The sequence below is a fragment of the Cicer arietinum genome, chromosome 3, assembly GCF_000331145.2.
Source record: "Cicer arietinum cultivar CDC Frontier isolate Library 1 chromosome 3, Cicar.CDCFrontier_v2.0, whole genome shotgun sequence".
Lineage (NCBI taxonomy): Eukaryota > Viridiplantae > Streptophyta > Magnoliopsida > Fabales > Fabaceae > Cicer > Cicer arietinum.
In genome coordinates, this window is record NC_021162.2 from 70,502,117 (window position 1) to 70,517,538 (window position 15,422).

General features: G+C 30.7%; 2 protein-coding genes across 3 annotated transcripts; both read left to right on the forward strand.

Annotated features, from left to right (window-relative positions):
- Positions 1-364: 364 nt before the first annotated feature.
- On the forward strand, positions 365-7,265 carry LOC101493176 (uncharacterized). Of its 2 annotated transcripts, XM_004493910.4 has the most exons (13): positions 365-561; positions 656-927; positions 1,152-1,187; positions 1,381-1,698; positions 1,773-1,881; positions 1,981-2,074; positions 3,325-3,412; positions 3,517-3,600; positions 3,899-3,995; positions 4,105-4,192; positions 4,383-4,488; positions 4,568-4,660; positions 6,565-7,265. In XM_004493910.4, exons 2-13 carry the CDS (start codon positions 757-759, stop codon positions 6,976-6,978), a joined length of 1,698 nt encoding a protein of 565 aa, XP_004493967.1. In that variant the 5' UTR covers positions 365-561; positions 656-756; the 3' UTR covers positions 6,979-7,265. The 2 variants fall into 2 exon arrangements, with proteins under 2 accessions (XP_004493967.1, XP_004493968.1); XM_004493911.4 differs by lacking the exon at positions 1,152-1,187.
- Positions 7,266-11,033: 3,768 nt separating this feature from the next.
- On the forward strand, positions 11,034-13,168 carry LOC101492513 (uncharacterized). The gene has a single exon (XM_004493908.4). The coding sequence runs from the start codon at positions 11,524-11,526 to the stop codon at positions 12,925-12,927; it is 1,404 nt and encodes a 467-aa protein (XP_004493965.1). The 5' UTR covers positions 11,034-11,523; the 3' UTR covers positions 12,928-13,168.
- The last annotated feature ends 2,254 nt before the right edge of the window (positions 13,169-15,422 follow it).

The following is a 15,422-nucleotide window of genomic DNA, read 5'->3' on the forward strand; positions in this document are numbered from 1 at the left end:
AAAGATGTAAACATTTTTTTTCCCAAAAAAAGCCTTTTTAAATCATTTTTTTTAATCAAAAAATTTTTAAACTATTTTTTATCAAAAAATTTTACTTTTTAGAAAAAATCAAATTTTTTTTGTCTATATTTATTTAAAAAAAAAATAAAAAGTGGATCCATATTCCATCTAACCTACAAAATTTTTAACAGCTATACTAAAGAGGTATGGTTAACTATTTTCCTAGATTATATACGTGCCTGTTCTTACCTGAGTCCATTTACCGGTTTATCTGGGCCTTTGACATCCAACTACATGGGCTTGGGTATTGAATAGCCCAGCATGTAGAGCAAAAGCAATGAAAGCGAAAGCGTAGGATATTGAGCACTACATTGAATCCTTTCCGTTTCTACTTTCTAGCTCCCATCTTCTTCCACTATATTTTCAGACGACCCTAAACAAAACAAAACAAAAAAAAAAAAAAGAAACCCGAAAATAATGATGAGATAGTTCGATAAGGAGGAGAAAAAAAAGCAACTAATTTCCAATTAGAAATCGTAGCCGTCTATTTCGTTGACTAAGGTAACCATTTTCCCAATAACAATTTCTTTTCATGCCAACAACTATATATATTGTAATTTCATTTTTTCTTCCCCATTTTGATTTTGATCTGCAGCGTGAAAAAGCATCGAAAGCCATTGTTGAGAGTTTTGAAAACCCTAACGACGTTAAGGAGAGGGAGATAGTTATTTTTGTTGTGATGATCGTGTTAATACGATGATGAATTCAGGAAACGGTATTATGACGCCGTCTTCTTCATCGGGTCCTGCACAGTCACCGGGTTTGAAAACCTATTTCAAAACCCCTGAAGGCCGTTATAAACTTCAATTCGAGAAATCTCACCCTTCTGGTCTCCCTCAATTCAATCATGGCAAAACCATTACTCTGGTTTTCTTTAAACCTCATTTTTTTAATTTGGTTTAAATTTCATATATTTATTTATTTATGTACAGTTTATCTTATTGAATCGTGTTTCTTCATATTTGATTTTTTTTTCTAGGGTTTGTTTTTCTTACGATATACTTCTTTTTTTTTTCTTTCTTTCTGATTTTGACTCATTTTTATTTTTGTGATTTGTCTCTTCTAAATTCGATTTCGGTGGATTTTGACAGTGTCGGAGAACTATTTCACTTTCTGCATTAAGTTCTGTAGGTGATTTAATTGTGTTATGTTACTATTTCGTAGATTCGGTTTTCGTCAAGACTTTTATTGTTTTTTCCAGGGCGAATTCTATAGTGCCTTTTTTTTCAAAAAATTATTTCTTTTCTATTATTATTTATGGAGTCAAAATGCAAATTAAATTAATATATGGGCACATTGTTGGTTTGATTGAATGGCCAGGTAACACTGGCACATCTTAAGGAGAAGCCAGCGCCTTCAACTCCGACTGCTTCGTCTTCAAGTTTTAGTGCTAGCAGTGGGGTACGGTCGGCCGCAGCTAGATTGTTAGGAGGAGGAAGCAATGGAAGCCGGGCACTTAGTTTTGTTGGTGGAAACGGTAGTAGCAAAAGCAATGGAGGAAATGGTAGGATTGGTTTGACTGGTGCCTCGAGTTCGAGTAGTTCGGTGGCTAATCCAAATTTTGATGGGAAAGGATCATACTTGGTCTTCAATGCTGGGGATGCAATTTTGATAAGTGATTTGAATTCTCAAGACAAGGTATATTTGTTCGGTTTTGATGCGTTCTAGGTATTTTGGGTTTTGCTTCATTGGAGGTTTCTTGTTGTGTGTAGGACCCCATAAAGTCTATTCACTTCAGTAATGCGAATCCTGTGTGCCACGCATTTGATCAGGAGTCTAAGGACGGCCATGATTTGCTCATAGGCTTGTTCTCTGGCGATGGTAAGTAAGCCTTAACTGACATTTAAATTGAATTTTCATTTCAATTGGGGAATTCAAGGTTTGTAAATATATTTATTGTTCCTGTTTTTATTATTGCAGTCTACTCAGTATCACTGAGACAACAATTACAGGATGTTGGTAAAAAGATTGTTGGGGCCCACCATTACAACAAAGATGGTATTCTCAACAGCAGGCAAGTTTTAATGATCTCATCTGTTGTGATGTTTCAACTATGAGTGACAAGTGTTAGTTTTCTCAGTTTGTTGCATGGCCTAAATTGTGCGGTGTTATATTTCTATATGCAAGTTGTGCTGGTTTCTATTAGTGTTGAGCAGGGTTGACACACACACATTTCTACATGCAAATGTGAATTGAATCAATATTGCATACAAGCATTTTTTCTTTAGATTCAGGTTTCTTGATTGAGCATGTCGTGTTAGTTTCTGAGAGTAGATTATAAGGAACAAATAGTCTGTTAGGGTTATGCTCAGATGGTTGGACTGATAATTATTGTACCCTGGACGTCACTCGGTAATCAAAATGAATAGGTTATTCATTTATTCTTGTCTAATAATGAACTGAGTATGCTTGCTATAAGTTATATATAATAGTTTTCACAAATGAGCCCATTTCAAGAGTAAAATAGTTGGTTGTAATGGTAGTTTTAAAATTCTTCCATAACTTTTCTGTTTCCTAAGGTTTCTATGAGAGCAGTATCCTGAAGGCTAAAAAGGATACTATAACACTGTGTGAAAACTTGTTGAGACGTGAGCAACTTTTTACCAAACGTTTTGGAGATACCTACCTTGACGGGAAGCTCTCTGTGATATAGATAACCATGATTTGGCCTCGTAGATATATACATACCACTCCTTGACATTTAAACTGTGATGAAACCTTAAGTGGTTGGACAACCTTCAAAATCTTCTATTTATGGTTTTGATATTCCAAGTTTAATCATGTTCATCCCTGGTTTTTTTAGATTTCATACAAAAAATAAATTTCAAGATGAATGCTCTGATTGTATATTAGCATTTTGATGAAAATGGCTATGCTTGCTGAGGATTTATTGTTTTTAAATCACACAATTTCTTATGGATAGGGGTGACAATCTAATCCAGCAGCTTTTTAGGCTTGATAAAAGCTCAGAATCAAGCCAAATATGAGCACTTGATGTTTCTAGTCAATGGGAAATTTAATTAAATTTGTATATAGGAATTCAACTGGTTTTATCTGTGTAAAGTATGTGAATGTTGATGTCGTTGACTTCAGTGGTTATAATTCTTGAGATTGAGTGGTAGAAAAGTTACAAATCATTTCTCTAAATTGTTACATTTATTTAATTCGCCAGGTTACCCTGTAGAACTTTAATGTATTGGAATGTTATTATGTCAAAAACACTAATTGGAATCTATCTTGATTGATGCATTTTGATTTAAACAGTCGTTGTACTTGTATTTCTTGGGTGCCTGGAGGTGATGGTGCTTTTATTGTTGCTCATGCTGATGGGAATTTGTACGTATATGAAAAGGCAAGACTCAGATGTCAAGAGAGAAGATAGCTTTATGGTTTATTTTGAGAATTTTTATAGTGAATTGAGCCGCTAAATTATATACCTTTTATTTCCTAGTTCAGAATAAAGATGGTGCCGGTGATTCTTCATTCCCAATCATTAAAGATCAAACTCAGTTTTCTGTTGCCCATGCACGATACAGCAAGGTATGAGTCTTGTGATCTTTTGGTTTCTTGACAAATGCCGAAATGCTACTTATCTATGTTTTTTGGCCTTATAGTTTTATATGGTGCTGCAGTTAAATTCAGATTTACTACTAATAACAATTGTCTAGTTCTTCTTGAATTTTGTGCCTTTCTCATTGGTCATTCGATTGATTGTGCAAGTATCACATTTAAGCATAATTTGTTTGGATTAAATGAACTGTAGAGTTTGTGTTTCTGGTGAGTTATTTTGTATTATATAATCTATCATAATTTTTTTTCTAAAAATTGACTTTTACAGAGTAATCCAATAGCCAGATGGCATATATGCCAGGGTTCGATTAACAATATTTCTTTCTCCGCTGATGGGGTATACATGGCAACTGGTGGACGAGATGGTATGTCTTTTACACATTGCTGTCCTCGTGTGTTATTTCTACCTATTATATTTTATTTGCCCCAAAAAAGAAAACAGAATCTCGGATTTATTTTACTCATTGCATCCAGGTTACCTGCGAGTGTTTGATTATGCAAAAGAACAACTTATATGTGGCGGGAAAAGTTATTATGGTGCTTTATTATGTTGTGCTTGGAGGTGAGATATGTTTGACTCTAGTCATTTTATCAGGCATGTTTAGATTTGTTTCCTTTTCTTTCACTCTAGAACTTTTAAAAGAGTGATACTTATCTTACACAAGCTTGTTATTATCTTTTTTTTTTTCTTGAAATATTTATTTATACTTTTGACAAAACAACACCATCACGAAAACTCTGCTTTGGCGCAGCATGGATGGAAAATATATTTTGACGGGAGGAGAAGATGATTTAGTTCAAGTTTGGAGCATGGAAGATCGCAAAGTTGTTGCATGGGGTGAGGGACATAACTCATGGGTAAGTTGCTTGGTTGTTTTGCGTTGGCAAATTTTCCTACCATAGTTTTGATTTAGTTTACGTCAAATGCTGTGATCAGGTTAGTGGAGTGGCTTTTGATTCATATTGGTCATCACCAAATTCTAATGACAATGGAGAGACAATTATGTATCGATTTGGTTCTGTTGGTCAGGTACCCAGACAAATATTTTCATTATAACTTTTCTGCGTCTTTGAGTACATTTTGCTCAGCTTCAAATTTTACAAATGATTTTTTTCCTGTTGGCTTTTGTTATGATCTATGTTGTCGATCCCAGCAAGATCACTTGCGATCCTGGAATCCCGGTGCGGTGGACGGACTTACTGTGATGCCACCGGCCGTGGAAACACCTTCAATGGGTGCGTGCTCGCTGCTGCGAATTGCGCACCACTGTTGCGGTCTGACCCGCGTTACAACCCATTCCTGTGTTTTCTGGAAAATGCAGTTTATTTTTTATTTATTCATTAAGGGTATTTGGGGTCTTTTTGACCAACACCCACTTAACCTAATTATTATTATTATTATTTCACTTAACCCTTTTTGCAGCCAGCATGGTGTATTCAGTTTCTCAGCTTTGTTATCTTCGTCCTCTGTTTCTCTTTCACACGTTCGTTTTTCTTGAATTTTGTGTTTTGTACTTTATATTCAGTGTATATATATTGTTTTTTGGCCTTTGCAATAGTGGTCATCCCGGTATCCGCGATTCTGGTAGCCCATTTTTGGGGTTCGGTGCTCCGCGTCTGAGACTGACTAGGTTATGATTGAATAATGCTTAAGAAAATTGACTGATTTCGAATGTGTTGATAGAGTGGTATAGTGAGAAATATTCAGATTCATTCATAGTTTTCAATATGCTTCTGCCTGGTTTTTAAGTATCGGACATATCAACTACCTGCTTTATTTAGTAAGCAACTGTGGAAACCGAAGTAAAAGTCTATTTGATTAGGAAGACTATTACTGTCTTGATGTTTGAGTATGAAGGTTTAGCAGCTTTCAGGTTTCATATAATGCCTGCGGTCCTCTAAGTTTGACTTATTTTCCGGATTGGTCTTTTATTTTTTTCCCTAAATTGTTCCTTTAAGTCTCAAAACGTAGACGTTGTAGTCTTTTTTTTGAACTTTTGTTAAACTCATTAAAAAAAATGTAAGATGTTGATGTGGCAATGTCTTAATCAATAAATTAAAGTGTTTAACTAATTAATTTTTATAAAAAATAAAAATCCCCCCAAAAAATTAGGGTTCATCTTCAAACTTAAACACCAACCTTCTTCCCCTCTTTATCATATTCTTCCTCCCCAAACCCAGAAATCTAAAGAACAATTTTTATATTCTGTAATTTTGTATGCAACAAGTTGAAAATGTTCCCTTAATTTTTATATATCAACATTTTAAATTTCAATTTTAACTCTCTAAAATGAGAATCCATGCCAAGGGAGAGCATACCATAGGGCCTGTATTGGGTTATGTTCTGTACTCCAATTTGGGGATTTATGGGTTTGGAGGGGAAGAGGATGAAACAGATGAAGGTTGATGTTTTTATGAGTTTGGAGAGGAAGAAGATGAAGGATCATGTGTTTATGGGTTTGGATAGGAGGAAGGTGGAGATGAAGAATCGTATTTTATATTTATTTTTTATTATATAAATTAAAAATTAATTAATTTGATTTGCCATGTCAGCATCTAATAGTATTTTTAACAAAGTTTAACCGAAGTTCAAAAAAAAAAGACCACTACATGAACGTTTTGAGACTTAAAGAACCAATTTGGAAAAAAAAAACTTAAAATCCATAACATGAGTCAAACTTAAAAGACCGAAAACATGATTTAGCCGAAATTTTAATTCCCTACGGTATGTTGGGATGAAGGATTTGGAGGGGGAGAGGTGAAAGGGCTCAACTGTTTGCCAGTGACTGATAATATATGGAGTTATATGTTGTGAATCGTTTCCTTTTGTAAAATGGCTTTGTTCTAAAATTTCCAGTTTTTTTTGGTCTATTGATATGTGCCAAGCTCTTTACTTTTGCATGAATTTTGGAACTAAGATGTTTTGGTGGTCAGGATACACAATTGCTTCTATGGGACCTGGAAATGGACGAGATTGTAGTGCCCTTGAGGCGATATCCACCCGGTGGATCACCAACTTTTGGATCCCCGACGTTTAGTACTGGAAGTCAGTCATCCCATTGGGACAATGTCGTCCCATTGGGTACCTTACAACCTGCTCCAAGTATGCGGGATGTTCCAAAAATCTCTCCTCTTGTTGCTCACCGTGCGCATTCTGAGCCACTTTCTAGCTTGATATTTACCCAGGAATCTGTACTTACATCCTGCCGGGAGGGGCAAATCAAAATCTGGGCGAGACCTGGCACTGCCGAGAGCCAGACAAGCAACTCCGAAACCTTGTTAGCTACGAGTCTCAAGGAGAAGCCTCCACTTTCAAGCAAGATCAGCAATATTAGTTACAAACAATAACTAAACCTTAATCTAAGGGAGTTTTAAGCATTTTTTTTCATGGTTTGTTTATCTTTTTTATCCAGTTGGTTTAGTTTTAACATCTTGATTTAAGTGGAAGATGAACCAGCTGGTCTTATTGTATATTCAGTTATTAACGGATGAGCATGCCATTGATAGAACTATGAGGAAGGGGGGGAGAGTTCTCTTCAACCGTCTCCTGTAATTACAAAACGGCTGTTACTAATTAGTGATTACAGGAATAATGTGAAATTGGTCCTTGGTGATCAGTACTTTTGAAGTGCATACATACAAGCCATTATTTACCGTTCTTACTTGCATACTATAAGCAACTTGTATTGCATAATGCCTTCGGATTGAGCTGGTGCTGTCAATGTTGAGGCTAGTGTTTTTAATTGATTACACTGTGAACCTTTGCCTGCTCAGTGGAGCATATGCCAAAATGTGATTGAGTATTTTTATTGTTTTATGATATCAACTACTTATTAGGAGTCCATGCGTCCTCATGCATATCAAGTATTGAATAAATACGATCATGTCATCTTAAAAAAAAAAAAAATCAGTCCACCATAGACCTGCTGGATCTTTGAGATGCCTGGGATAGCGGTAGGTGAATCATTGTTCTCTTAAGCTTGCATTTGTTGGCCCTTAATTAATTTGAGATTGTTTGCATTGATGGTGACAAACAACGAACACCAAAGCAGTTGTAATTAATCAATACAATAATGCAGTAGTACTCCTTCCAGTTTCCATTATAGGCGAAAGACCAAAGCAATCACGTCAGTGTAGAACTCCCTCTAGTTTTTTTTTTTTCTTTTTTTTTTTTTTAATATTAGCCAAAGTTCATAATTTCACACTAAGAAATTTTATTTTGGTCAAAGAAAAGAAACTGTGTTGAGTGTAATTGATATTTTTTGTGTATTTCCAAAATGTCCTTTACGAAAATTTGTTGTATGCTACTGAAAGAATAACTTTTTATTTTTATTTTATTTTATATTTTTTATATTTTAAATCATCAAAATTTTGCTATATCTCAGATCGGTTGAAGTATGAAGCATTTGAAGCACTTTAATTTCAAGGGTTCATTATATTTAAATGAAAACGCTTTAGGATTCAACATGCTTTTCTATATTTGAACTAAGAGCTTCGACAATAGTTAGAGCTTTGGCTATATAGCACCAAACCAAATAGGCATACTTTTCATGGAATCAAAATTTCAGGTGTTCATTGCTATGGATGCAGGTTGGATCTAGAAATATATGAAACAAGGTCGAAAATATTATAGTATATATTAACTATTTGATTTTAAAGTAAAAATTGGTTAAATAAAATGAATATGTTTGGTTTAAATTTTCAACTGCATATATTAATTTATTTTTATTAATCATTTTTATATTTTGAGACGAAATGAGTATTAAATAAAAATAAAATTATAAAAATTAAGATTCATTTATATATGTTTGTGGTGTAAATAATTTATATATCATCAATCAATCACAACCGTTAAATTATTAAAAAGTTTTATTTTGAATATAACTACTTTTAAAAGTACGTCCATGATTGAAATTGACTAACGATATAAATTTTTTTACATTATCTGTATATAACAATTAAATTTTAATTACTTTTAAAATTACACATAAATTATTGTTATTGTATAAAACTTTTTATCTTGATAATTTATTAAAAATAAATTCAAAATTCTAATATATTCAATATATATATATAGTGAGAGAGAAAGACACGTATTGATTCTATAGTTCTTATTATTTGATGTTGGCCATTGTATACATGGTAAACAAAATTATGAGCAAGATGGAGGGGCCTCAGCTATGGGCTGCCCCGGTGTAAATTTGTCTCGGTATCGAAGTACCATTTATCTCTTTACTTTTGTGGGTTATGCATATTAAATTGTATTAAAATAAAAGTATTGCTGATATATAATAATAAAGAATTATTAATGAAATGTATTTTATAGATTTTTTCCAAAATATATTTGATAGTAGTTTAAACTATATGAAAAAATTATATTGATCATTTAATTTTTTTTAGTAAGTTATTTTTTTTATGTTTGTAAATATTACAATACTGAATTATTTTTAGTTTTAATCTTATTTCAATCAGTTTTAATTGTAGATTTTTAAACTTTATTATGAATTTTTTTATCGGTCATATAGTAAATAACATAATAAATTTCTATGTGATTTCATAATCTGAATTAAGATAATTTTACATTTAATTTCAAAAATTCTAATATATATCTCACTTAAATTTTCTGTTATTTAATTATTTTTCTAAATATTGATTGATGGTTTATGTTATTAAAATTATTGTAATCAAAATTCTTGAAGAATTATATGAGATTAAAAAAAATTAAAGAATTTTATTGGTTTAAAATTAAAATTATAAGTGTAAATATTTACAAATATAAAAAACGAGTTTAACACTAAAAAAAATTAAAAATTCAAATTGTTAAAAAATTATAAAACTAATACGTAATTTCCATGTAATTTAAAGAACTGCACGATATATTTCATCTAAATTATTTTAACTGCTAATTACTTATTAAGCACTATATTAAAAAAAATAATGTGACCGTAGGAATGAGATTGGCTTAAATACTCAAATGACTATATTGTGGATGCTAAAGTACCTAAACAAATGTTGACCCAAAAAAATTTATGGAAACAGTGGAGAAAGAGATGCTAAAAAGTTGCACCGTGAGAAGAAAAGACAAAGAAAAGTAGGGAAAACAAATGAGCAGCAAAATAAGTAAGACGTGTTGCCCCTGAAAATCGTAAGGTTTGATTTAAAATAGAAAATAATCAAAAAGAATTAAACTCCAAGTTATTTTTTGAATTACAAAACTCCATCTCAAGGGAAAGTTGCATGAACCCGTACAAATTACAATGCACCGACGATTTCAGCCAATGAGAAAGTTGCATTCTGACAGACATGTGATATGTTATCTTCTTCTATTTTAAAATAAATCAATCATTTTCTTTAGTGATAGTTTTTTTTTTTTTTTTTTTGTTTCTTACAAGCTCTAGTGGAAGTTATTACAACGGTATTTTGTAAACAAGTTCTCATACTTTTTTTTTTCATATGTAAACTATTTTAAAATAGGATAACAACACACATTGCATGATTGGATTTAATTAGTATATATGATTAATCTAAAAAAGTTTACACATACATATCTTAAAAAGTTCTTACAATTATCTTATGTAATTAAATGTTTGTATATAAGTTTTAATTTAAAAAATAAATATCAATATTAATAAGTTCAATTTTTTAATTAAAGTAAAAATATAAATTAAACTACTTAATCTATTTTAGTCATAAAGTAAACATATCTACTTTTATATTTAATTAACATAATAGTATATTTGGTTTGAATTGTTAAGTATATTTAATTTTATTAATTTTATATTAAAGACATAGTTATTAACTTATGTCTAATTATTATAGTTATTGTTTACAATATTAATGCAATAATAATTTTCAAAAGAGAATTAATGCAAGACGTTTATGGAACAATGTTGAAAATAGTTATTAATATTTGAGAGCATTTAATACATTCAATTTTTTACTTCATTTAAGATCAACAAAAGTAATTTATAACAGCATTACAATAATTAAACTCTATTAATACAAATCAAGTGACTGAAGTTCAAGTAATTAATTAAGAATAAATTGTTTACATCGGAACTCATTTATTCAAGCCTATTGGTTACAAAAACAGACAGGTAAGAAGTAAAAAAAAAAAAATCTGCATAGAATATGATCGGATGAAAGTGTTTTATGATGTTGTTGAGGAATATGAAAGTATTAATTAAAACACATGCTATAAGTGTATTATTAAAAGCTTTTCTGAAAATCTTTTTGATGACATTATCTCTTATTAAATAATCATAACCTTATCGTTGGTAATTTAAAAAAGGGAAAAGGGACATAACTGAGAAGGTTCGATAAGACGCCACGTAACCTAAGAGATCCCACCTTAGCTGTCAACTATTCCCTCCAAACAGTGTCATTTACTACTCATCACTCACCAATTTTGAGTCCTATATTTTCTCATTCACAACATCGATACACTCACTCAACACATTCAACTTTCTTCAACCTTCAATACCCATATTTATTTTCAGATCTACACACCCTTTTACCAGCAAAAATAAAAAACCCTAATAATTTTGTAACACATTGATGAACCCAGAATTTGGATAATGAAAAAGTAACATCTTTGGAAGATTCACAATGATGGGTTTCAACCCATCAAAAATGGGTAGTAGTAGAAACTTGTATGAATCAACAGAGAAAAAAAGGGTTCCAACAAGAGTCTGGTTAAGCTTCCAAATTTCAATGGCTGTCCTCGTGGGTGGAAACCATACATCATCCAGGTTTTGTACTCGCTAAATTCTTCTCTCTTTCTCCTTTCTGGCTTTCAAATTTCTCTCTCAAACGCAATCTTTTGTAGTTTGTTCCTCAAAGTTCTTGTCTTTTTGACAAAAACCTCAAAAAAGACCTAAACTTGAAAAATTCATGGATACAAAAACCATGAAATTTCAGATCCTTAATGGATCAATTGTTCGACGAGTTTTTCTTCGAACAATCGTGCTTGCTTCCACCATTTCAATGGTTGCTCTTCTTCACTCTCTATCAGATTTCGAATTGGGAAATTTGGTACCCTTTGCAACCAATTTCAACTGTTTTTCAGATTCGGAAAACGTCACTTCAAACCCTAGTTCCTATTTGTTTCATAATCGTATTTGGGGTTACATGAATTGTGAAAAAGATGTTAACTTGACAGTGAAAGTTGTAACTGAGCTAATGGGTAAGCAGTTTTTGAACTGTGAAGCAAATACCCTTTGTGTTGGTGAAGGTTCATCGATGGCTGTTAAAGCAATGAAACAGTTGGGTTTTTCAACTGTTAGTGGTGTTTACAGACACCATTTTTTCTCCCTCAAGCAGAAGAGGATCGTTTATGAGTTAGATTATCAAGACTCTTCATTTGATTTCGTTTTGTCTAGGGATCTTGATAAGGTTTCTGTCCCTGCTTTGCTTGTTCTTGAGGTTGAGCGTGTTCTTAAGCCTAATGGAATTGGTGCACTTCTTGTTGATGCCAAAAGTTCACACCCAAATGATTTGATTAGATCAGCTACACCAGTTTCATCATTGTTGAGATCTTCTAGTGTTATCCATGTTGATTCTATTGATGAACTTAACCTTGTTGTTTTCCAAAAAAGATCTGAAAATGCAACTTCTTTCAACCACCATCAGCATAGTTTACCAGCTGATTGTTCTAGTTTAACCTTCACAAAACCTCTCATAGATCTAATGGAACCTCTTGTGATTGATAAACCGTCTACCGTGATGCCGGTTTCCTATTTGCCTAAGTTTGTAGATGTTTCTACTAGGAAGAGGTTGGTTTATATTGATATTGGAGTAGGAGAGCTTTTGAATGCAAATGTTAGTGACTGGTTCTTGCCTTCATATCCAATTGATCAAAAAGCTTTCAATGTGTATTTTGTTCACTACAACACTTCCATAATGTTGTCTTATATGAAGAGACCAGGTATCACTTTTGTTTATCACCCTGGTTTAGCTGGTACGGTCCATGTTGAGGATGGTAGTACTGTCACAGATGAAGAGCTGGATCCTTTTGTTGGTGAGGAAGAGTTTCAATTCCCTGCATGGTTCAAAGAAACTGTGCAATATGCTGATTTTGTTGTCTTGAAGATGAATGTTGGAGAAGTTGAACTCAAGTTCTTAAATGATATATTTGAAAATGGAGCTATATGCTTTGTTGATGAATTGTTTCTTAGATGTCCTGAAAAAAGTGATGGTGATAAAACTAATGCTGTGACAAGCAAGCAAAGTTGCATGGATATTTATAAAAGTCTCAGAAGCAGTGGTGTCTATGTGCATCAACTGTGGGGAGACTGAATTGCATGCATACAAGACCTTAAATGTTTAGCTTATGGTGATCATTGTGTGAAATAAATTATGTGTTTGATGTATTTGGACTATAGTCCAACTATCTTGTGTGTTGTTGTTGAGAGGTTATGTAGGATGCTAATGACATCCAAGTGCTTTATGGTTGAGTGCTTAATACTAAATAAACAACCATTGTTGTTCTGGTTTGCTAGTAAAACATATGTGGCTTCTTATGATGCTCTTTTTCCTATGTTTGGGCGAGTTGTTGTGTTTTTTTAGTTTTTAATTAACTGGGGATTGGTTGTGATTATTTTGACTTAATGACATTTAGAAATTGGGTTGAGCATGACAATTAAATAGAAAGCCATAAAAAGTTACAAGAAGAATGATAGGGATTTGTAACACACATCTCGTTATTTGACAATTCAGATTGCAAGGAAATAAAAAATAATTTGAGTTAAAAATCACATTTTTTATAATTTAAAAATATGAATAATATAAATTTCAATATACTTTTTATACATTCAGACTCTTGAGACATTAACAAAGATATTTGTTAATATTTTTATTTTAAAATTGATTGTATCTTGAAGAGACAAATCTTTATGTCCATGATTACAAGTAGCTCAGTTTTCAATTTAGTTTGTTTATGATTGGGACTTCAGTCTGAATGGCCAATGGCCATTGTATCAACTTTCAACGTTATAAACAAAGACGGTCAAATGGTCAAACGTATTAGTTTCGCGTTAAATTACTAATTTAGTCACACGCTTATGTTTATAAATAATTAAATGATTTTTTTATTTAATAATTTAGAAAATATTATTTGTTGAAGATTTTTTAAAAATTGAGAAACTATTTGTGTTAGAAGTTACTCAAAACAATTTTTTTAAAGTAGTTTTTAAATTCCCCTGATTTTTTAAAACTGTAATAAACATGGAAAATTTGAAAAATGTTTTTTTTTTAAAATTTAAACAATAATCGTAACAAATGTGTTTTTAATTTATATGTAGTCAATAAAAATAGTTTATGTTAATAGATTATAATTATAAAATTATTAAAAATATTTCACTTTTATTATTATTATTTTAGTTTTTTTGTTAAGCTTTTATTTTGAACCACTTACGTGTCTATATGTATATACTTTATTCTAAAACTTTTAAATTTTTTAAAATTTATCAAACTGATCGATCAAATTTTAAGAATGATTAGTTTTAATAATTTTATCTAAACAAATAATTATAAATAAAGAGAATTGAATAAAAGTATTTATCTAAAATTATTTTGTTTTTTTAACTCTCATCTAAAGACACTCTAAGCCACCAAAAAGAGAAATTTAATATAAAAAATGTTAACAACACAATCCAATACTCATTTCATATTACGTGGGTTTTATTATTTTGAAAATAAACCCACAAAATAGATTAAAAGAAATCCAAAAATTTAGCAGGACCAAATAGATTTCACCCATAGGTTATATATATATATATATATATATATATATTTATTAAAAAAACTCACCAATATACTTCACTCTAAAAAATATATATAAAATGTTCTATTTATTTATTTATTTGAAGATCGCATTTTTACTTGTGATAATTAAAAATTATTTTTTATTTTTTATTTTTACAGTAGAAGTTTATATATATATATATATATATATATATATATATATATATAAACTTCACCTGTTGTTGAAAAAATTTGTCCTACAATTTATGATCACTATGAACATATCACAAGTCATTAATCAATTTTGTAATGAATATATCATAATACATAATAGATGAACTTAAAAAACAGACGACAAATATAAGATAATTATAATGAAATATAAATAGGTTTAAGACTTAAAAAAACATTATCTTTAAAAATTTATTTGTTTAAGACAAAATTTCTCAGTATTCAACTTGCTCAATATATTATCTCTTCAGCCACATCAAAGATACTCCAACCAGTGTATTAAATCCACTTCATATCAAAATGAAATAAAAGAGTATGGTTGTATCATTTTCAAATATATATATTGAGATAATAAAACGGAATAAAAAATATGGTTATATTTAGGGTCGATTATTAATAGTTCAATAACATGATACTTAATTGATGAGGATGTTAATTTTTTTGTAATATAATAAAATAAGAGTGAATTTTTTGATTTAAATATATTAATCTTTATAAAATTATAACTTTTAAATTTAATTTTTATTTTTTTATTCACTTCTTATTTTTATTTATATAAAATATTTTTGGGATTAAAAGTATTCTTTACAAAAAAAAATTAATAAATAAAAATTTTAAAACTAAAATAAAATTTTATAATGAGTAAAATTCGTTTACATATTTTCTTAACTATTCAAATTGTACTTTTTTAAAGTAACTTAATTTTTAAGATTAAAACAGTTAAAATGACTTTTGTATTTGGAAATACAATATGCTAAAAAAAAAAAGAAAGGCATGACACGTTATATAAAAATGGAAAAGAGAGACGACAAATCTTT

Bases quoted from the DNA above. Each gene is read 5' to 3' on its own strand.
- LOC101493176 (XM_004493910.4), top strand. From the start codon at position 757: ATGATGAATTCAGGAAACGGTATTATGACGCCGTCTTCTTCATCGGGT. The intron at 1,188-1,380 runs GTAGGTGATTTA...TTGAATGGCCAG, and splicing joins CACTTTCTGCATTAAGTTCT to GTAACACTGGCACATCTTAA. The intron at 3,601-3,898 runs GTATGAGTCTTG...TGACTTTTACAG, and splicing joins CCCATGCACGATACAGCAAG to AGTAATCCAATAGCCAGATG.
- LOC101492513 (XM_004493908.4), top strand. From the start codon at position 11,524: ATGGATACAAAAACCATGAAATTTCAGATCCTTAATGGATCAATTGTT.